The sequence below is a fragment of the Dermatophagoides pteronyssinus genome, unplaced genomic scaffold (genome assembly GCF_027571235.1).
Source record: "Dermatophagoides pteronyssinus isolate colony J.1.1.1.1 unplaced genomic scaffold, Derpt_VIB-CSIC_2022.12 sq0031, whole genome shotgun sequence".
Lineage (NCBI taxonomy): Eukaryota > Metazoa > Arthropoda > Arachnida > Sarcoptiformes > Pyroglyphidae > Dermatophagoides > Dermatophagoides pteronyssinus.
This window is the reverse complement of record NW_027461555.1, coordinates 175,149-198,437: the sequence shown is the minus strand read 5'-3', so window position 1 is coordinate 198,437 and position 23,289 is coordinate 175,149. Positions and strand designations below refer to the sequence as shown.

Genomic DNA, 23,289 nt, shown 5'->3' with positions numbered 1-23,289 from the left:
TTACCCGATATTTTTGGTCCTTTGAAACCGAATTTTGGCATTTTGAACTCCCAATCTTTTCCTTCAGGTTTTTTGCCATCAATCGATATATCAAATCACCTTCGATCTTTTGGACCTTTCATTTTCACATCTTCAACTTTCGGTCCTTTACTTTAACATCAGGCATTTCTACATTGACATCAACATCTGGTCCCGAGATTTTTGGACCTTTGAATCCAAATTTTGGCATTTTGAATTCCCAATCTTTTCCTTCTGGTTTTTTGCCATCAATAGACAAATCTAAATCTCCTTCAACTTTCGGTCCTTTCACTTTCACATCGGGCATTTCTACATTCACATCAACATCAGGACCTTTCAAGTCGACATCTTTACCAGATATCTTTGGGCCTTTAAAACCAAATTTAGGCATTTTAAATTCCCAATCTTTTCCTTCTGGTTTTTTACCATCGATCGATATATCAAAATCACCTTCGATCTTTGGACTTTTCACTTTCACATCTTCAACTTTCGGTCCTTTTACTTTAACATCGGGCATTTCAACATTGACATCAACATCAGGTCCAGATATTTTTGGTGATCCTTTAAAACCGAATTTCGGTAAATGAAAATCCCAATCTTTGCCTTGTTTCTGTTTTTTATCAGTCTCTTTGTCAACATCAATTTGAACATTTGGACCAGATATTTCTACATTTGGTCCTTCAATTTCCGAATCTTTTCCATTGATTTTCGGTCCTTTAATGCTGAAACCAGGCATTTTCAAATCCCAATCTTTTTCCGGTGTTGTTGAACGATCTTTTTCTTTGGATTTTTTCTTCTTTTTCTTTTTCTCCAATGATAAATTCAAATCACCTTCAATTTTAGGCATTTCGGCGGACATTTCAGGTAAATTTAACATCAATGTCCGGTTTATCAAGACTACCAATTTTTGCATTTGGACTTTTCATACCAAATTTAAATCTTGGTAATGTAAAATGACGTCTTGTTCGTGATGATTTATCCATTTTTGGTGAATCAATATCACCCTGTATTGCAATATCAACATCACTACCAGATTTTTTTACTTTAATATCGGGTGATTCAGGACTGATTTTTCCACGTGCCGGTAATGTACCACTTTTACCTTTGAAACCAAATTTTGGAAAATGAAATTCAAAACTTCGACCATCATGGCTATCTTTTAATTTTTTTCCTTTCATTTGGACATCAGCATCAACATCAATGTCGGGAATATCTTTTTTCGGTTTTTCCAATTTTGGTGATCCTAAACCGAATGATGGTAATGATATTTCAAAACCTTTGTTGTTCTTGTTTTCCATATTCAAATCAATAATTTCATTTGTTTCCAAACCAGTTTCAATATCAATATCGATACTAGTTTTATCTTTGGATTTTCCACGACGAAATCGATCTTTCAAACCAAAATTAGCATCCAAATCACTTTCCATTTTCGGTCCCTTCACTTTAATATCGGGTGATTCAATTCTTGCATCTAAATCTGGTCCAGTAATTTTCGGACCTTTTAATTCCATTTCTGGACTTGAAATCTTCGGTCCTTTTAAACCGAATTTTGGCATTTTAAATTCCCAATCTTTTCCTTCAGGTTTTTTGCCTTTCATCGAAATATCAACATCACCTTCCAATTCTGGTATTTTGACATCAACCTGTGGTTTTTCAATATTAACATCAACTTCTGGTCCTTTCAAATCGACATCTGGACCATGGATTTTTGGTCCTTTAAATCCGAATTTCGGCATTTTTATTTCCCATCCTTTACCATCTACATCGGGTTTTTTACCATCAATAGACAAATCTAAATCACCTTCAACTTTCGGTCCTTTCATTTTTACATCGGGCATTTCTACATTGACATCCACTTCTGGTCCTTTCAAATCAACATCTTTACCGGATATTTTTGGTCCTTTGAATCCGAATTTTGGCATTTTGAATTCCCAATCTTTTCCTTCAGGTTTTTTGCCATCGATCGACAATTCGCCATCAACTTTCGGTCCTTTCACTTTAATATCTGGTGATTCGAGATTCACATCCACTTTCGGCCCTTTCACTTTGACATCAGGCGTTTCAACATTAACATCAACATCTGGACCATGGATTTTGGGCCCTTTAAATCCGAATTTAGGCATTTTAAATTCCCAATCTTTTCCTTCGGGTTTTTTACCGTCAATCGATACATCTAAATCACCTTCGATCTTTGGACTTTTCACTTTTACATCTTCAATTTTCGGTCCTTTTATTTTAACATCGGGCATTTCAACATTAACATCGACGTCAGGACCTTTCAAATCGACATCTTTTCCGGATATTTTCGGTCCTTTGAAACCGAATTTTGGCATTTTAATTTCCCAATCTTTTCCTTTTGGTTTTTCACCATCAATCGATACATCGAAGTCGCCTTCAATTTTCGGTCCTTTTACTTTCACATCGGGCATTTCAACATTCACATCAACATCAGGACCTTTCAAATCGACATCTTTTCCGGATATTTTCGGACCTTTGAAACCGAATTTAGGCATTTTAAACTCCCAATCTTTTCCTTCTGGTTTTTTGCCTTTCATTGAAATATCAACATCACCTTCAAGTTCTGGTAACTCAACATTCACATCTACATCAGGTCCTGAAACTTTCGGTCCTTTCAAATCAACATCAGGTCCAGAGATTTTTGGACCTTTGAAACCGAATTTTGGCATTTTGAAATCCCAATCTTTTCCTTCTGGTTTTTTGCCTTTCATTGAAACATCTAAATCACCTTCAAGTTCGGGCATCTTTACATCAACCTGTGGTTTTTCAATATTAACATCAACTTCTGGTCCTTTCAAATCGACATCTGGACCATGGATTTTCGGACCTTTGAATCCGAATTTCGGCATTTTGATTTCCCATCCTTTGCCATCTGCTTCTGGTTTTTTACCATCAATCGATACATCTAAATCGCCATCAACTTTCGGTCCTTTCACTTTCATATCGGGTGTTTCAAGATCAACATCAACTTTCGGACCTTTTACCTTGATGTCTGGTGATTCAATATTGACATCAACATCTGGACCATGAATTTTCGGTCCTTTAAATCCAAATTTCGGCATTTTAATTTCCCATCCTTTACCATCTACATCGGGTTTTTTACCATCAATCGACAAATCTAAATCACCTTCAACTTTTGGACCTTTCACTTTTACATCAGGCATTTCAACATTCACATCCACTTCAGGTCCTTTCAAATCTACATCTTTACCAGATATTTTCGGACCTTTGAAACCGAATTTGGGCATTTTGAATTCCCAATCTTTTCCTTCAGGTTTTTTACCATCAATCGATAAATCTAAATCACCTTCAACTTTCGGTCCTTTCACTTTAATATCTGGTGATTCGAGATTCATATCCACTTTCGGCCCTTTCACTTTTACATCAGGCATTTCAACATTAACATCAACATCTGGACCTGAGACTTTTGGACCTTTGAATCCGAATTTTGGCATTTTAAATTCCCAATCTTTTCCTTCAGGTTTTTTACCATCAATCGATATATCAAGATCACCTTCGATCTTTGGACTTTTCACTTTAACATCTTCAATTTTCCGTCCTTTTACTTTCACATCGGGCATTTCTACATTGACGTCAACATCAGGACTTGAAACTTTTGGTCCTTTAAAACCGAATTTTGGCATTTTAAATTCCCAATCTTTTCCTTCGGGTTTTTTGCCATCAATCGATACATCTAAATCACCTTCAACTTTGGGACCTTTAACCTTCACATCTGGTGATTCAACATTAACATCAACATCAGGTCCAGAGATTTTCGGTCCTTTTACATCAATTTTCGGTCCTTTAAATCCTAATTTTGGCATTTTAAATTCCCAATCTTTTCCATTTTCATTTTGTTTTTTCGGACTTTCTATATTCAAATCAATTTCATCGGTTGGTATTCGTACATTTCCAACATCAATTTCGGTTGATATTTTCGGTCCTTTTATTTCCATATCAGGTACATCAACATCCAAATCAGTACTTTTTGATCCTTTTGAACCGAATTTCGGCAGGTGAAATTCCCAATGTTTATCATCTTTTTCTTTTGATTTTTCACGTTTCTTTTTCTTTTTCTTTAATGATAAATTCAAATCACTTTCGATGTTTGGTTGATCAATTAGCAATTTGCCACCACCAGCATCAACTTCAATCTCTCCTCCTTTCATATCGATGTTTGGCATTTTTATTTCTTTTTCTTTTGATTTAGATTTTCCACGTCTAAAACGATCTTTCAAACCGAATGATCCATCAATAGTACCCGATGCTTGTTCATTCAATCGTATTTCTGGTTCTGGACTTAATCTTGATGTTATCAGTTTATCCAATTTATTTGTTGTATCATCCGTTATTTTTAAATCAATAATTTCATCACCAAGTTTAATTTTCCCTACTGAAACATCAATGCGATCTTTGGATTTTCCACGTTTTTCACGATTAAATCGCATATCATCCATACCATGTGGTGGTAATTTTTGTTCACCACTTTCAATCATTTTTGGCATATTATTATCATCGAATTTCTTTTTCAAATCATCGCCACCATCATCAGTTTTTTGCTCAATAATAAAATTTCCGGAAACATTTCCATCACGATCTTTACGGGAATATGATTTTGTTTCGATGCGTAAAATATTTGTAGTTGTTCCGGTTGTTCCTTCGCCAGTTGGACTAATTTTTTTCGGTGAACCAATGCTCATCAACCCAACACCTTTTGATTTTCCAATATCGACAACATTTTCAGCATTTATATCATCAGTCGTACGATATTCCCATTTAAATTCTGGTACATCACGTTGTTCGGATTTTTCTCGTTGTTTCTTTTTCCTACCGAATATTCGTTTGAAAATATTTCCACTATCATCATTATCATCATCAGTATCGATACCATCGATATATTTTTCATTACTATCATCGATAGTATCATTATCGTCATCATCAGGTTTTCTATCAAGGGAATGGCTACGTTTAATAATAATTTTTTTTGTTTGCGTTGATGATGGTTGTGGCCGATCCAATGTTTGATTATGTCGATGTTTTTTTGTTTTTAATGATAATTTTTTCTTTTTATGTTTGGTAGTTTTTTTACCATCACTATCGATATTTTCATCAGTATCGATAGTATCGATAGGTTCTGTTTCATGTTTTGATTTACTATTGGATTTTTTCAATGATGCTGATCGTTTATTATGACTACTACGACCAAATAAACGTTCAATAAAATTACCCGATTGTTCATGTTCAGCATCTTTAATTGCTTGATCAACAGTTTCAGCTGCATCATCAATTGCCATCTGTAGATTATTATCTAATTTTTTACCTTCAATCATTTTTTCTTGTTGCTGTTGCGACGGTGTTGGTTTCATCAGTTTTGGTTTCATAGATTTTTTCTTATTCTTTTCTAAAACATTATCATTTTCATCATCACTATGTAATAATTTCCTTACTTCATAACCACGAAATGCAGCCTGTATACGGATAGCAGCTTTTTCCAGGTGATAGCAGATCTGGATTAATAAAATCTTCTGGTTTCATTAAGCATGGATCATTTGCTGTTGTTGTTGATGTTGTGGTGGTTGTTGTTCGTACAATATTATTCTGTTCATCACGTATTGTTTTGATTATTTTCTGTGTTGTTATTCCACCAGATCCATCACCACGATTACCACCATTTGTGGTTGTGGTCGTATCGATCATCACATTATCACAAACATCATCACCTTCTTGTTGATTATCTTTAGCCATCAATAATGGACCACTTGTTATATTTGTAATTGTTGTTTTTTGATGTACGATTTGTGGCTGTTTTGTTAATGGTCTATTATCAAAGGATTTTTCAATCACAATTTTTTCATTCATTTTAGGAAGACGTATTGCTGCGGATGCTGCTGTGGCTGATTCATTTTTATCTGTCAATGATGATGCTTGTTGCGACGATGATGATAATGTTACTGATGCTTGTTGATGTTGTGGATTCGCTTCAAAAATATTACGATTCAGTTGTTCCAATAATAATGGATCACCCTGTTTTTCAATTGTTATTGTTGTTACACCAGGTGATGATGTTGTTAAACTACTTCTAATATTATCATTATCGGATGATTGTGATGATTGTGATGAAATTATTGAATAAGATCCAATAGGTAAACGAGCCAATTCTTCCGCAGTTATTTCACGTGTTTTAGTTGTTTTTATTATACCGGTTGTTTTGGTTATAATTTCATCATTACTACTGTTGCTGTTATCTTTATCCATGGCTAATTTTCGCTGTTGTTGTTGTTGATTATCGCTCATTTAGTCGCAAATTAATTAAGAAGAAACAAAAAAAAAGGCTGGTGATTCAAAGGCTGATAAGGCTTGTGGTTTTTTCTGATCAAAATCAATCGATAATTGAAAAAAATCGATAACTGAAGAAACAAAGAAGAAAAAAAATATTGAATTAAGATTTTGTTTCACCTGGCACTTCAGTACACACACACACACAACCGAATTCACTGAACTGAATCGTATACTCCGAATTGAGAAAAAAACCTTTCACAAGACAAACTCACCCAGAAAACTTTAATGAATTTTTTTTTGTTTCGTTTTTTGTTGATTTTCAAAGGATGAAATGAATGAAATGAAAGGCTGCTGTCAAAATATTTTCACTTTTCGTTTGATGGTGGTGGTGATGTAATGCTATGAAAAACACTGAAAAAATGAAACAATGAACAAAAACACTAAACTTTTTGTTGTTGAAATGAAAACAAAAAATCAAAACAAAAAACGAGAACAAATTTTTTGTTGTTGAGAGAAAAAAAAATACAAGGGATTTCCGATCAGTGAACACTCGATGTTTTTTTTTTTTGAAAAATTTCGATTCCTGAATGAATCAATAATGATGATGATGACATCAGCAGAAAATTATCGATGAAAAAAATGGTGGATTGATTGATTGATTTGATTTGATTTTCACTTTTTCCGCCAATTGACGACGACAACGACAGAATATTGTTGACAACTTTTTGATTGATTGATTGATGATTGGCGAATTTAGCAAAAAACCAGAAAAATCAACTATTTCTACACAGATTTCATTCATGAAAATTTTCTTTTTTCGATCGGTCGGTCTTGATTCAATTTACCTGATGATAATGATGATAATGATGATGATAATTAATCAAACACGACACGACATCATTACAAACAAACTGATAAGATAAAAATGTCAACAGCTAAACCTGTTTGTTTGTGTTTAACGGTGTGTTTTGAGTGTTGTTTGTGTGTATTTTTGATTGCAAATTCACTCAGGTATCATCATCATCATGACAACCAATTAATGATGATGATGATAAACAAACAAACAAACAAGCAAAAAAGTATCATTAATGGATATACACACGCTACTTATTTAGCCAAACAATAAAAAAATCGAGAAATTTCCCGAGGAAACTAGCAAGAAATTTGAGAAAATATATTTTTTTTCTGGGGAAATTTCTCTGAAAAATTAATTTAATTGTTTGTTTAAAAAGTTGTAAACAAATTTAAATGATGATGATGGTTGATGGTTTCATCAATTGGCAATGGATGTTTACGAAATTATTTAAGCATCCTTTTAAACACACACGCACGAAATACGGCGAAACAAATGAAGATTTTTTTCATACAAAAAAAAAACAACTATGAAAAGGATGATGATGATGATGAAAGATGACAACCGACAAGGACGATATTTAAATTTTTTTTATTATTATTATTTTGGTTGGTTGGTTGGGGATGTAAACACGAATTTAATGTTTGAATGGTGAATGAATGGTTAAAACACACACACACACACAATCGATGTACGACGCATCAAACAAGCCAGACACACACATAAAATGAATGAATGAAAATGATGATGATAAGATCGATGTACAACATTGGATGATTGATGATGGATTCACCGGATTAAGTAATTGATTTTTTTTTTTGATTTTTGATTTTGGTAAAGGAGGTATTGTTTTTGAGAAAAAAATGGAAAAAATTAAAGAAATTTTACCGGGAAAAATTTTTTTGGGAAACTTACCGGGAAAGAGAGAAAATTTACGGGAATTTTTTTCAAAAAAATTTCCGATTTGGGTTTAAAATGAGGATTTTTTTTTGTTTGATGACAACGACGACGACGACTATTTTGATGATTTTTTTTCCTATTTTAACCTTTATCGGAACTATCTTTTGATTAATTTGATTCCCAAAAACTTTTTTTTTTACTTTTTTCACCGTTTTTTTTTACAAGATCCACTTTAGAAAAACATACACGCAGCTGCTTGTTTTCATTTCATGAATGAATTCTTGAGATTTTTTTTTCTATTTAAAGAAACAAACAATCACATCAAACATCACAAATCACATCGCACAAACACAAACACATCACATATATAGACTTCTTGACCTTGGATAGCTCTGATTATGGTGTGTTTAAAAAAAAAGTAATAACAAAAACATTAAAAAAAAGTTGTTGTTTAGCAAAATTCCAGAAAGAAAGAAAGTAGAAGAAAACAAACGACAACTTGTTGCTGCTTTTTTATTTTATTTTTTCTAAAATTTCATTTGATGCTGGCTGCTTGTTTGTTGTTTGTTGTTTTCGTTGTTTTTCGCCATATTGTTGTCATTGTCCAAATGGAAATGTTTGAAATGTTGAAAACGTTTTGGGAATTGAAAAAAAGAGAGAGAGAAAGATTAGAATTTGAATTTGAAAAAGAGAAAACTATCAGTAATAATAATCAGAAATGTTTAGAATCCAAAAGTGTTAATAAAAATTTCTAACTGTTTTTTTTGTTGAATTATTATTATTATTAGTATGTGGGGCGTTGGTTTTAACACTTTATATGCTTGTTTGTTTTTTCCTTTTGCCAAAAACAAAAAATCAGCCGTATCATCATTATCATCATTGCTGTGATAATGAATTTAGATTGATTGATTGAATGAATGACAATTCAATCTTTTAAGGATGATGTGGAACAAACAAACAAACTGAGAGAAACAAAAACAGTGAAAAAAAACAATAAACAAAAATTTGTGACAGGAAGTTTACAATAAACAAAAGTTTTCTAATTCAAAAACAAATGGGGGTGGCCTGTAAATTATCTTTTTTCAAATTTAATTTGATGATGATGCTATGTGTGTCAGTCAGTCAGTCATTCATTCATTCAGTAATTTGAGATTGCAAATTTTGGACAAAAAGGGTAGAGCGAGAGAGAGAGAGAGAGAGAGAGAGAGAGAGAGAGAGAGAGAGAGAGAGAGAGAGAGAGAGAGAGAGAGAGAGAGAGAGAGAGAGAGAGCAAATGATGGATGGATGTAAAGCATGATAATGATCATCATCATCATCATCGTAATAAAATAATAAAATATTCTCTCTCTCTGACACTGTTGACTACACACACAATTGGCCAAGGACAAATTGAAAACGACGAATTGGACAAATAAATAAAAAAAAACGGGATGCTAAATGCAAATTTTTTTTTTTTTTGGTAATTTTCTGAAGATAATCTTCTTCTTTCATCTTCGTTTTTAATGACAGTTTTTGTAAAATTTTTTAAAAAGGATTTTTAAAAAAGATTATTTTAAAATTTGTCAACCTTATTTTACTGTTAAATAAACTTAATAACTGACTTAATAACACTGATTTTTTTAAATAATCTTTTTTTCTTCTTTGAAAAATTTCATAAGAATATTCTTTCGTTCGTTCGTTCGTAATTTACTTTCGTTCGTTATTGATTCTATTTATAGCCTGATGAATGATGGTTTACGTGCAAAAAAATTTTTCACTTGATGAAAACAAAGTGATGAAATGTAAAACAAAACAAAGCAAAAAAACCCAAGGACTTTCATTTTACCATTATGAATGATTAGGATGATTAAGAAAAAAATTAACCCAATTTACACCCAATTGGAAATTTGAATTTTTTTTCTGATCAAAGAAAATTGAAATTGCAGCAATGAAATACACACCTGGTGATGGAATCTTTTTTAAAAAATTTTTTAAAAATTTAAAAAGAAAACAAGGTGGGGGCACAACAATCACATTCCATACACAGTCACATTTCAAAGAAAAAAAAAACAGGATTCTTATTTCGTTTGGTTGGTTGCTTGCGGAAAAACAAAAAACAAAACAAAACAAACATTCGGCAACGGCGACGACGACGACTAGTTGCCTTCTGGTAAGTGTTTCACATCAGGAAAAATGAAATGAAATGAATGATGATCAGGGAAATCATTTTTTCACTGTGTTTGGTGTATGTTTATTTCCCATTTTAGAATTACGGATTCGCTGTTGATCATCGACAACAACAACAATTGCATACAATGTCATCACATTACCACCATCCAAAAGCATCATCGATAAACAACAAACGTAGTGGTTCGTTGAAGGAGCCATCATCAACAACATTATCATCAACGTTTTTGCCATGATAAAATTGTTGTTTTTTCATTTCTCGGTTGGCTGAATGAAATTTCACAATTTAAATCATCATCAACTCCACCTACTCCACTGCTACTTTTGATTCCCTTTAACCAACCCAAAAAAATCTTCTTCATAGTCGTTTGGGTTAAATAATGAAACAAACTTGTTGTTGTTGTTTACAACCATCATTGATGATTATCATCGATGTTGTTGTTGATGATAATGATAATGGTTAAACACATTGTGTGGCTGGCTGGCTGGCTGGCTGCCTGGATGGATGGATGGATTCATGAATGGAATGAAAGAATCGTTGAATGCTACTTCCAAAAATGTTTTTTTTGAAAAATTTTTTTTTGATCGTCATCGAAATGCGAAATTATTATTATTATTATTATCACAGGAGTCGAAATAGCAAACAACAACAACATTTATCCATCCATGAATGGAATTGAAAAAAAATGAAAAAAATGGGATGGATGCCAGTTTTGGAGAGAGAGAGAGAGAGAGAGAGAGAGAGAGAGAGAGAGAGAGAAGAATGAAAATTATTACCATCATCATCATCATTTTGATGATCAAATTCAAAAAAAGAAATGAAAATTTTCATTTCGATTATGATTATAGCGGACTATTGCTTGCTTGATGATGGCCAACAAGAAAAAAAAACTGGCTTGCTGCGCTTGTTTTGTTTAATATCATGTTGCGCTTGTTGTTCTATGATGATAAAGATGATAGTCATGATATCTTGATGATGATCATGATCATCAAAAAAAAACATACCTGACATATTTTGACATCGATCAAAAAGAAAAATACCAACCTTTTTTGTTTCTGGTTACTTTATTAATAATCGATGATAATCGATGATCAAGGTAAACTCGTCGAATGATGATGTCTACTATTGAGAAATTTCCTTGGGAATCTCTACTAAAATAATAAAGATGATGATTTTCCTGTAAAGTTTCTGTAGAATTTTTTCGAAAAAACGAACGAACGGAACAAACGAATGAAACGAAAGAAGAAGAAAAAAACGACAAGCATGGAAAATTCAATCAAACCAAATTAGGCAAACGAACAACCAAACAAACAAAAACAGAACCAGCAACCAATGAAAAAAAACCAGTACGGATAGCAGCAGCAGCAACAAGAATCCAGGAATCGAACCAACAACAAAAAAAAAAAATTTACCGCATAGTAAACTGGTGGTCTATTTTCAAGAATGAATGATTTGTATGTGCAGTGTGGTTGGTTAGTTGCAGGAATATTCTTGACAATCCACCACCACCACCACACACGACTAGTGAACTTTTTGATCCAGAAAAATCACTGGTCGTCATCATTATTATTGTCGTCGATGACGACCAAAGAATTTGTTGTTTTTTTTGGAAAAAGGAAAACAAACACAGAATCCAGAATACAGAATATTCATTGTCTGTTTGGTTAATGGTAACCAATTTATTTTCGGATTTTATTTTTGGCAATTCAAACAAACAATGATGATGATGATATGTCTGGTTTGGATTCTGTTCCGTGTTATTTTTTTCAATTTTTGAATCAAAGAATTACGGATTACGGAAAAAGGGAATATTCTGTGTGATTTTTTTTCTGGGTCATACACAAAAGTTGTAATATGATGATATTCTATATTCTACAAGTAGGTTATGTTGATTTGATTTTTGATGTGGTTGCCAAGATTTATTCTGCTGTTGTTTCGACTTAACCACCACCACCACCACCCCCTCACTAACGCCTTTTGATATTTTTCTTTTTAAAAAAAAGTTATTTTTGGAATTTAACTTTTTGTTTTAAAAAAACAATGGAAAAACAATGAATGTTTGACTGACATTTGATTTTTGATGGAGGGGGAAATGGGGTTAGAAATTCCTATTTCCACCTAACCGAGCCTAATAGGTTGTTTTTTTTGGCGGCAAAATTTAAAATTTCAAAAATGTGAATTTTTTTAACAAATTAACAAATTTTGGAACCCAAACAACAACAAAATGCGTTTTTCAAATTTTCTTTTGAATTGTTGCTGTTTTCTGTTGCTTTTTTGTGAATTTGAACAACGAAAAAAAAACGATTTTCAAGGTCGGCAGACAGACATACACCGTATATATTTTAATAGGAAAAAATATATATGCCAGCCAGCCATCGCCCTTGTATACAGTGTGTGTATCTAATTGTACGGCGCCATCATTATTTCTGTATCCATCATTATCATCCATCGTTGTTGTCGAAAAAAAACATTCTGCTGTGGTGGTATAGTGTGTTTGTTTGCAAACAAAACAAAATATACAATGTACTTACACACACAGTGTGTCTATCTGTTTGCAACTTTTACTTTTTTTCGTTGTTGTTGTTGTTGTTGGTTGATTGATTGAAATTCAGAGAAAAGAAAAACGTCATAATGATGATGATGATGACGGAATTTTTGAATTTGAAATTATTATTATTTTTTTTTGGAATTTTTAGCTACAATTTAAAAAATCGTAACATGCGCAGTAGCGATTTGACAGAAAAAAAACGTAATAGTAACGTATCGAATCGAAATTCTGATAATTTTCGAATTGATCGAACTGTGGATCGTCGTAATCGTAATTGTTTCGTTTCGTTTTTTTTCAATGACAATTATGACGACAACGAAAACGACGATTTATCGTAAATTACCTTATTAATGAATCGATTTTTGTTGTTTTGTGATCGATTTCTTTGTCGATATGATATGAAATCAATCGATTTGTAATCGATTTGTTGTTGTTGTTGTTGATTTTTTGGTTGAATAATCAACAACAACAACAAAGATTTTGTGTTAACAACTACCACGACGACTAAAAAGAAGTGAAAAAACATCCAAAAGACATTATTGGCAATGTTGCGGGGGTGTTTTGTTATTTCAATTACGGAGGAGAAAAATTGAAAAAATTTCATCAAAATAAAATAAAATCTTATTTAACCTTTCTCACGATCAAAGGAACAAACATCCAACGATCAAAAAATGATGAAATCAACATTATGGAATGATGAGGATTTTGTTTGTTTGTTTGCTGTTTGTCATCGTGATGATCATTAAATTTTTAATTTTCAAAAATGAAAAAAATAATAATAAAAATGAATGCGTGGGTGCTGAACAACAACAACAACAACCATAACCGAAACAAACAGCAAACAAACAAGAACAGCTTTTTGGATACATTGGAATTTAGCCTTGTAATTTTTAAAAAAAACTAACGAAATAAAAGTTACATCATGTGAATCAGGGCAAATCCTTTGCTATACTGAATTTTCAACTCTTTCGATTTTTTTTCAGATCAAAAAAATCAGCGAAAATCAATCAAACGAAAACCGGAAGATTTATTATATGATGGTGACCTAGATATTGATTTATCATCGGGAAATCAAACTTTGAAATAAGAAACTTTATTTTTGTTGTGTGTTTGATTACCCAGAAATCCAGACAATCTTCATTCAATGTCAAATTGAAGTGAACATTTTGTATTGTTGTTTTTGTTTTCTGTCACTGCCATCACCATCACTATCATTATTATTCGAGAATTATATAGAAGAAAAATGACAAATCAAACAGCCAAACCAAACAAACATTGAAATTCATTGTTTTATTTGGTTTCGAATGGAATCTCTAATTTTTTTATTTTTTATAACGGTAGGAAAACAACAATGAACAAACAAACAACATTGAATCGAATGAATGAACAAACACAGAGAGAGAGAGAGAGAGAATCTGAATGAAATGAATTCGTTTGTTTGTGGCTTGTTTGTTCTATTACTGACAATGTACGTTTGGCTGTATGTTAATTATTATTATTATTTTGGGGAAGCGAAAAAATTCAAGGTTATCAAACATTGCATATATATCTCAGGTGTATGTAATTAGTTAGTATCAGAATCAGATTAGTGGGGGAAAACAAATGGTCTATTTCCACGTGTGTGTATGGCACGCGTAAACAAACAAAAAAATTCTTTGTGGGTTAAAATAGGAAAAAATTAAAGTTCCTTACCTTTGTTGATTTGATTTAGTTGATGGAAAAAATCAACCAAAACATCACACACATGAACTGCACTGCTTTTAATGAAATTTTCATTGGAAAAAATTAGGTTTCTTTTCGCTGTTTTTCTGAATGGTAATCAAAAACTCTCTTGTCAATCGATCTGATTGATTGATTGATTGATTTTTCATCTAAAACTCACCAGAAAAAAACAAAAAATCTTAAATGTTTGTTTTCTTTGATTTGTTTTCTGTTGATTGGTTGGTTTAGGATTTCTGGATTGGATTTTCCTACTTTTCTTTCCTGCTAGTTGTATATGGATTGGTTGTTGTGGTGGTTGTTGTTGACAACAACAACAAATCCAATTTGATTTGATAATCAACAAATGTTTGCTGCTTGGTTTGGTTTGATTTGATTTGTTTGTTTGTTCATTCAATGGAAATTGAAATAGAATCCATATGGATTGTGCACAATGTTTAGTGACTCTGAGTTATTTAGTGCCTCTTCCCCTTTCTCGTTTTTCTCTAGCCATTTTTGAAATTTTTTTTTGGCATCCAAATGGCGACAGAAGAATTCATGCAACAAACAAACAAACAAACAAACAAATGTCAAATGTCACAGAAAATGTAACAGAGAGAGAATTTTAAATCAAAAAAAATTTTGCTGTTTTAATTTCCCTAAATGATGATTAAGATGATGGAAAATGAAGAAGAAGAAACAAATTGAAAAGATTATTTCACATAGTGATCTTATCTCTTTGTGTGTGTGTGTATTGTGTGTATTTTGAGATTTACAGATTTTTAATATAATGTTTGGCTGGCTGGCTGGCTGTTTGGTTTGGCTTGTTTTTGATTTGGATTTGATTTAAAGTTGGTGGTAGTATTACTGTAGTTTTTTGTAGTTTTGGTTTCGAAAAAAAAGATATCGGATATCAAAAAACATTGAATGAAGAAAAATGCATTGAGATATTAATCTTACTTTCTCTTAGTAGAAAATCTTTTGGAAAAACAAAAAGCATCAGCATGGTTTTTTTTTTGTTTTTGAACCACCCATATCACTACCATTAGGGTTAATTTTGTTTAAATGAAAAGAATTGAAACAACATTTGTTTTGGAGATTTTAATCTTGAAATCTAGATTTGACAAAAAAATTTTTTTTTCCTCGAAAATTCAAAAATGTGGCCTGAATTTTTGTTTGTTTCAAGGTTGCTGATTTGTTGTTGTTGATGAAATATTATCTCAACCAACCAAACAAGCAAAACAAAATGAATGAAATGAAAAAAGAAAGGCAATATTGTTTATCATCGATTGATTGATTGATATTCGAATCAATCCTTTCCTTTTCATTTCATTTCCTAATTCAACATCCAAAAACACATTTGATAACAGAAACGAAAAACAGAAAATCCATAAACAACAACAACCACTGTATCAATTTTACAGCCAAGCATCCATCCAGTCAGTCAGTCAGTCGGTTGGGAAAAAAAATGTATTTTATTTTCCTAATGGGAAACGAAAAAATTGATTAAAGATTTTGATTAATTGAATTAAGAGAAACTTTTCTGGAAGGAAAATTTTCTTTCAGCCAGAAATGAAACAGCCTTTCGAATACCTTTAGGCTTCTTCTTCCTCGATTGATTGATTGATTGATTGATTGATTGTGACTGACATTGACAACTGAATGAAATCTTTCTTTTTCCAAAAATGTTTCGTTTCGCAATTCATTGTTTTTCGTTGTTGTTTCGCTTGTTGTTTGATGTGAATGAAAACTATTTTTCAAGTTCAAAAACAACGAAAAAATAGAAAATTAAATTAATTAATTCAAGTCATTAAGAATGGCCATGATTTTAATTCAATTACAATGTAATAAAATAAAAGAAAGAAGAAGTAATCTTTATAATTTCAAAGAAATTTTCCAGGAATTTTCCCAACTATAACGAGAGTGAGAGAAGGGGGAAAAGTTTCCTGGGAAAACAAAATTCTTTGAAGAACAAAGAAAGAATTCTTTCACAAAAAATGTCTTTATTGAGATTCTAAAAATGGAAACCACAGCCGAAACTGCAAATTCCTGATTCAATTCATCAAAGAAAAATTCTTTGAAATCAAACCAAAGAGAGAGGTAATTATCCATAAACAAAAACAAAGAAAATTCATTGAAGTGAAAAGAAAAATGAAAAATTAGTTCAAGAAAAACAATACACCCTGTACACACGAATCAAGGGAAAAAGAAAGATTTTTCATTTTAAAATTTAAAAAAAAAATTTCAATTTTATTTTTGGCTGCCTGGCTGGTTTGTTTGTAATCAAGATTTTTTTTTGTTACGATTGTTTATTGACAACCTAATGATGATGATGACCTGGTTTCGTTTCATTTTTCTGTTTGTCTTCCTGGAAAAATTCTCGTCATAAACGAAAAACGAAAAACAAAAATTCTATTCGGTTACAATTCTCGAAAAGGAAAGAAATGTTCCCGTAAAAGTAATAAAAACAATGATTACCATTATCATATTGCACCATCACCACCGAAAAATATAAAAATAACCGTTAATAACCGACGTGCCCCAGAGAGAATATTCTCTTCTCTTCTGTCCTGAATCTTCTTTCATTCATTCAATAGTTTTATGTCATTTTGTTTGCTGTAAAATTGGTTACATTTTTTATAGTTTTCAGTTCGAGGGAAAAGAGAAAATGATTATTACCATAATAATAATAACCGGATGGGCGCCATCAAATCATTTTGGGCGTAGTAAATGTTAAATTTATTCGCCACGCTTCTTGCAAAAGTTAGTTTTGGTTTTTTTCCAAAATGATCCAATTGAAAAAACGTTTGTTATCTGCAGAGAGAGAATGCTTTTCTGGTAAAAAGGATTAGTGATTAAGTGGGGAACAAACGTGATTTGTTTCTGGGAAAAATTTTCCAGGGAAAAATATTTCTCGGGAAATTTTCCTCATTGAAAATGGCCTAAACCTTGATCCACATCGATCATCCTTGATCAATAGGAAATTGATTCAATGTTTAATCATTGATCATCATCATGAAAATCAATGAAAAATGACCTCAAACACACATCATTTGATAATCGAGGGTTAAATTTTTTGGATATAAAAAAAGCTTTGATCGCTCGATCGATCATTATCGATCGATATCGATAGATTTAAAAAAATTTCCAATTATGAAATCCTCAGCAGTCGTCATCGCCATCTTTCTTATCTGTTTTGGTTCCCGAATAATCGATAGTATCGATACTGTTACATATCCTGGTTATGGTACATTTACAAGTAATGATTTTAAACATCCAATATATCGACCGATTGTTTTTGTTCCTGAATCACCCGATAAAATCGGACCATTATTTTTACTTTATACACGTCAAAATAATGAATCACAACGATTAGATTTGAACGATACCCGGCTACAGCTGGAACAAGCTGGTTTTAACCCAAAAAATCCAACATGGATTCTAATACATGGTTTTAATTTTCATTCATTAAAACCATGGATGAATATTTGTAAAGATCGGCTATTAAAATCATCAGATTTTAATGTTATTTTAGTTGATTCAAGACATTCGGAAAAAGGTGTATCATATCCACGTGCTGTATCCAATATTCGTATTGTTGGTATTATGATCGGGAAACTTATTGAACAAATTTCCCAGGAATTTTCCACTGATGATCCAGATATTCCTGGATCATTTACATTGGTTGGACATTCATTGGGTGCACATATTGCTGGTTATGCTGGAAAATATTTGAATGGAACTATCGATAGAATTTATGGCCTTGATCCAGCTGGACCATTTTTTAAAAATCATCCTGACCATCGATCAAGATTATGGCATACAGATGCTCAATTTGTATTCAATTTACATACAAATGGTGGTTCAATATTTAAATTATCATCAGGTATGATGGATACTTGTGGTCATGTGGATCTTTTTATGAATAATGGTCATCAACAACCTGGTTGTCCGAAGGAAATTCAAAAGTAAGTTTAGTAAGACTAGATCCATTGAACGATGGCCGAAATCAATCGATTGAAAAGAATTTATTATTAAATTCAATTACAACCGGTCGTCGTTATTTTATGGTCACTGGAAATGAAGAGAAATTTTTCCGTAATTATTCATTTTGAATTGATTTTTTTCCCGGAAAATTTCTCTAATTCGATTCATTCATTACCTAGGTTATCAATATTTAATCAAATTCAATATGAAATATGGTTCAAATCAATTTTCCGGTTTGGATCCTGTTTTACGTCGTATAACATTACGTATAAGAAATCCAAAAAATGATCGTTATGAATATATTGATTTGACTGATTGGTCACAACCATATGTCGATATTGGTAAAAGTTATGCAATATCATTATACAGTACTCTTGAAATGATTGAAAATAATCTGGAAATTCGTTGGGAACGTTTTCTTTGGTTTAAACGTCAACGTATGTTTATCAATAGTATTACTATTACAAGTTTATCTTGTAAAAAGTAAGTTTGGTTTGGCTGTTTTTTGATTGATGATTTTTCAAGTTTCTGTTTTGTCTTTGGTTTTGTTGTTGTTATTCATGCTTGTATAGCTGTGTTTGGCCAACACCGACACAAATCGAAATGATACCGGTATCCAATGGAAATGATACAACTAATAATGGTATTATTAATGATGAATGGACAACATTTCGATTGATTTGATTTGATTGATTTGTAATTTGAAATCTTTTTTTGAATTTAAAAAAAAAATTTTTTACAATTTTTTAAAAACTGTGTTTCATAGCTGAGTTAGGTTAGGTTGATGACTGTGACTGTAATTCATAGTTGAGTGAGGTTAGGTTGATGAGTGTGACTGTGATTCATAGTCAAGTGAGGTTAGGTTGATGACTATGACTATGACTATGACTGTGATTCACAGTTGAGTGAGGTTAGGTTGATGACTGTGACTATGCCTATGATTCAAAGTGGAGTTAGGTTAGGTTCACGAAAAAATTTTCAAAATTCAAAAATTCAAAAAATATTTATAAACCCAAAAGATGGCAGTACATGGATCAAAAAAAAAACAAACAAAACATTGAACAAATAATGCCATCTATCGAGTAACAAAACTTCGTTCCAAAATTCTTATCATATAAATTGTGACCATTCCTACATTGCGTATACGACGCGCCAAAAAAAAATGTCAACACAAAGTACAGAATGAAATTTTATGTTTTACGCAATCAAATCCCGTTTTGGTAGAAGCCACAATGTGATGACTCATCTTTTCTATTCTTTTGTTCATCAAAAGCGTGAGAGAATATCCTCTAAACGTAAAAACAAACGTAAAAACGTACAACATTCGTTTCGTTTCTTTTGTCTGTCTTTGTTTGTGTGTGAGCGTGCTGTGTTTGAGTGTTCGAATCGAAACGATAAAATTCTTGGTGTGTTCATCATCATCTTTCATGATGAAATCTTAGATTTTAAAATTTTAGGAAAATAATTTTATTTAAATTAATTAAAGTTTTTTTTAATCAATTTTTCAATTAACAAAAATTACTTATCAAACAAAGAAGTATTAGTTAATTTTAAAAGTATTACTTAAATCGTTCGAATCATCATCACTCGAATCATCATCAAATCATCATCATCATCATTGTAATCTTAATCTGAATCAAATCGATGACCGCGTAAATAATCATCATCATCATTATCATTCATAAATAATTCGTCATTGTCAAAAGTTATCATTCATTCATTTATTCATTCATTCAGTAACTAAATAACTCACACACATTGATAAAATTCATAATTTTGTCACATTGAATCATTTCATTTGTACATTGAGTCAGTATTTTTGTTTTGTTGTTTCAATTGAAAATTTGACTAACTTTTGACTTTGATTCAGATATTTAGGTATCACAAGAATCGTGTTTTGTGGTCAAATTTTTGATTCGAAATTTTTTTCCAATTCTACTTAATTAAATCCGTCCTTGTTTTTTTTTTGATCATTCGTCAACACATTCATAATCATGAAACTTGAAGAATTACAAAGTACAAATGACTATAGTCAATCATCATTATCGTCATCGTCGAATCTTCGATTAAGAATATCGGTTTCATCACATCAAGGTGGACGTAAATATATGGAAGATGAATATATTATTATTCATTATCAGCCGAAAAATCTAAATCACCAAGAAACAAAATCATCAGTGAACAACAATGATGATAATTTATTTCAAAAATCATTTGTATTTTTTGGTATATTTGATGGACATGGTGGTGATATGGCAGCACGTTATACTCGACAAAATCTTTGTCATAATATTGTACGGCAACGAAAATTTTGGTCAGAGGATGATGATCAAATTTGTTTAGCAATTCATAAAGGTTTTGTTCGAACGCAAAAAGAAATGTTACGGGAAGTTGGTAAGTTTTTTTCGTTTGATTTCTCATGGATAAAATTGATGAAATTTCTTTTTTCTTCAAAAAGAAAAATGGCCACGAACAACAACTGGTCTTCCATCAACATCAGGTACAACAGCATCAATATTATTCATTATGAATGGAAAATATTATACTGGTCATGTTGGTGATTCACGTATTGTTCTCGGGCGTAAAATAAAAAATTCTCAACAATGGCAAGCATATCCAATGACCAGAGATCATAAACCAGAATCACCACGTGAACGTAAACGTATTGAAGCTACTGGTGGACAAGTAATGAATAAATCTGGTATTGGTCGTGTTGTTTGGAATCGTCCACGACGAATAATACGTTCAGATGATTCAACCATACAGATTGTATATGATATGATACCATTTTTATCGGTTGCTCGATCATTAGGTGATCTTTGGTCATTAAATCGTCGATTAAATAAATTTATTGTATCACCTGAACCAGATGTAAAATGTATACCTATTGATTCGATGAATGATAAATGTTTAATATTAGCATCGGATGGTCTTTGGAATATGATTAATCATAGACAGGCGATAAAAGTTGTACAAGATTTTGAAGAAATTAATTTTTCATCATCATCATTCGATCGTGATTCTAATGATGATGATCATGATGAAAATCAAATTATTCATGATCCAGGACGATCACATTCATTAGAATTATTTGCTGCTTGTATTGATCGTTGGATGCAAGGACGTTCGGATAATACAACCGTTTTGGTTGTTATGTTGAATCAAATTATTGAACAACAACAACAACAACAGGGTAATCATCATCAACAGCAACAAATATTTGATCAATATGAATTTGATTTAAATTCTGAAGATTCATTTGGATCATCATCATCATCATCGACAACATTATCACCATCATCATCATCATCATTAATAACATTAATGATTGGTGATACTATACATTCATTGGATCGTTTTGATCGTCAACAAACGGATGAAAATTTTTTGGGTTAGTAAATTGGATTGATTTTTTTCTTTGAAATTAATTTTTATTCCTTTTTTCAAAAACAAATAGAAATAAAACCAAAAGATGATGAAGAAATTGAATTGATTGTTGATCAAATATTGAATCGATTGGCCAATGATGATGATATTGATAATAATTTACCGTCCATTAATAATGAATTATTTTCCGAGCTTATTGATGATGAACAAATGTCTTCAATCAAAGTAACAACAATACAATCAGATTATAATAATAATAATAATAAACCAATAGTATCGATATGTGAATTGAATAATCATTCATCACCATCATTATCGATAATCAAAGATCAACAACAAATATCAAATGTTTATTGTCGTATTAATTTTAATTATTCATTCAATCATTATTCATCATCATTATCATCATACCATAAATCGATACAACAAGGCCAATCATCAACAACAACAATAATGAATAATGGAAAAATGTTGGCCAATAAAATGATCTCATCATCATCATCAATGAATGATTTGGTTGTGTCTAGAATTAATCTAATTAATTCGATTGAAAATTTATCTTCAACAATGAATCGTAATGTTCATTATGATCAAAAATCAGATTCAACAAATCTTGATCATCATGAATCATTGGCAACAAAATCAATAAAACGAAAAATATCTTCCAGTTTATCATTGGATATTCCAAAAAATTTATTATCATCATCATCATTGTCTTCCATTATCAATAATAATGATCATCAACAAAGTGATAATATTATAGATCTCAATAATAAAATTGATAATGGACAAATAATTGATAATCAACGTATTAAACGTCATTGTGTTCAACAAAATTCTAATAATGATGATGATGATGATGATCAATTAAACAAAATTGAATCACAAAATGAACAAAACGAAAGAAAATTGCTACTTAAATCTAATCAAATTGATCATATTGATGATGAAGAGGAAGACGACGATGATGATGATGAAGAATTCAATTTGTTTGCTGATCATCATCATCGAACATCATCAGGACATTTAATTCATTTAAATCCTCATCACCACCACCACCACCATCATCAACAACCATTAATGGCATCGACCAACGAATAAGTCAGGTGATTGCGAAAAAAAAACAAAAACAAAATTCCCTCTCACCATTACTTGTTTGGTTATTTGGTTGGTTTTTTTTCGGAAAATTTTCCTAAATTTTCTCTTCTTTTTTTAATTCATCAATTTCTATATGTATTTTTTCGTTCGTTTGTTTGTTTGTTTATTTTGTTTCGAAAATCAAATTACATAATCAATTTTAGGGGTATTACTATGCTATGCTATTTCTACTTAAAAATAATAATGAATTGAAATTTTTTCTAAATTAAAAAAATGAAAATAAAAATATTTTTAATTAATTTTTCTTGTTTTTGCTTTTTTTGCAAAGTCAAATTT

General features: G+C 31.3%; 4 protein-coding genes and 1 long non-coding RNA gene across 6 annotated transcripts; 3 read left to right on the top strand and 2 right to left on the bottom strand.

The window, feature by feature from the left end:
- Nucleotides 1–179: 179 nt before the first annotated feature.
- LOC142645945 (uncharacterized) lies at nt 180–6,573 on the bottom strand. Its single transcript, XM_075823555.1, is given in 2 exon segments — nt 180–5,528; nt 5,530–6,573. Coding segments are annotated over 2 exon segments (5,451 nt in total). The 5' UTR covers nt 6,331–6,573; the 3' UTR covers nt 180–878.
- Nucleotides 6,574–6,773: 200 nt separating this feature from the next.
- On the bottom strand, nt 6,774–14,938 carry LOC142645949 (uncharacterized). 2 transcript variants are annotated; one of them, XR_012846966.1, is made up of 3 exons: nt 14,476–14,938; nt 8,084–8,620; nt 6,774–7,695 (listed from the first exon to the last, which is right to left on the bottom strand). It is a non-coding gene; the product is annotated as an uncharacterized LOC142645949 (long non-coding RNA). The 2 variants fall into 2 exon arrangements; XR_012846965.1 differs by having other exon boundaries at nt 8,084–8,617; nt 14,476–14,937.
- A 1,220-nt stretch (nt 14,939–16,158) lies between these two features.
- On the top strand, nt 16,159–18,453 carry LOC142645947 (pancreatic triacylglycerol lipase-like). The gene has a single exon (XM_075823568.1). The coding sequence runs from the start codon at nt 17,635–17,637 to the stop codon at nt 18,451–18,453; it is 819 nt and encodes a 272-aa protein (XP_075679683.1). The 5' UTR covers nt 16,159–17,634.
- LOC113788763 (uncharacterized) lies at nt 18,423–19,154 on the top strand. The gene is made up of 3 exons (XM_075823570.1): nt 18,423–18,579; nt 18,648–18,951; nt 19,041–19,154. The coding sequence occupies exons 1-3, from the start codon at nt 18,549–18,551 to the stop codon at nt 19,150–19,152; spliced, it is 447 nt and encodes a 148-aa protein (XP_075679685.1). The 5' UTR covers nt 18,423–18,548; the 3' UTR covers nt 19,153–19,154.
- A 657-nt stretch (nt 19,155–19,811) lies between these two features.
- Nucleotides 19,812–23,257, top strand: Pp2C1 (protein phosphatase 2C). Its single transcript, XM_075823566.1, has 4 exons — nt 19,812–20,277; nt 20,339–20,862; nt 20,927–21,859; nt 21,926–23,257. Exons 2-4 carry the CDS (start codon nt 20,463–20,465, stop codon nt 22,954–22,956), a joined length of 2,364 nt encoding a protein of 787 aa, XP_075679681.1. The 5' UTR covers nt 19,812–20,277; nt 20,339–20,462; the 3' UTR covers nt 22,957–23,257.
- Nucleotides 23,258–23,289: the final 32 nt, after the last annotated feature.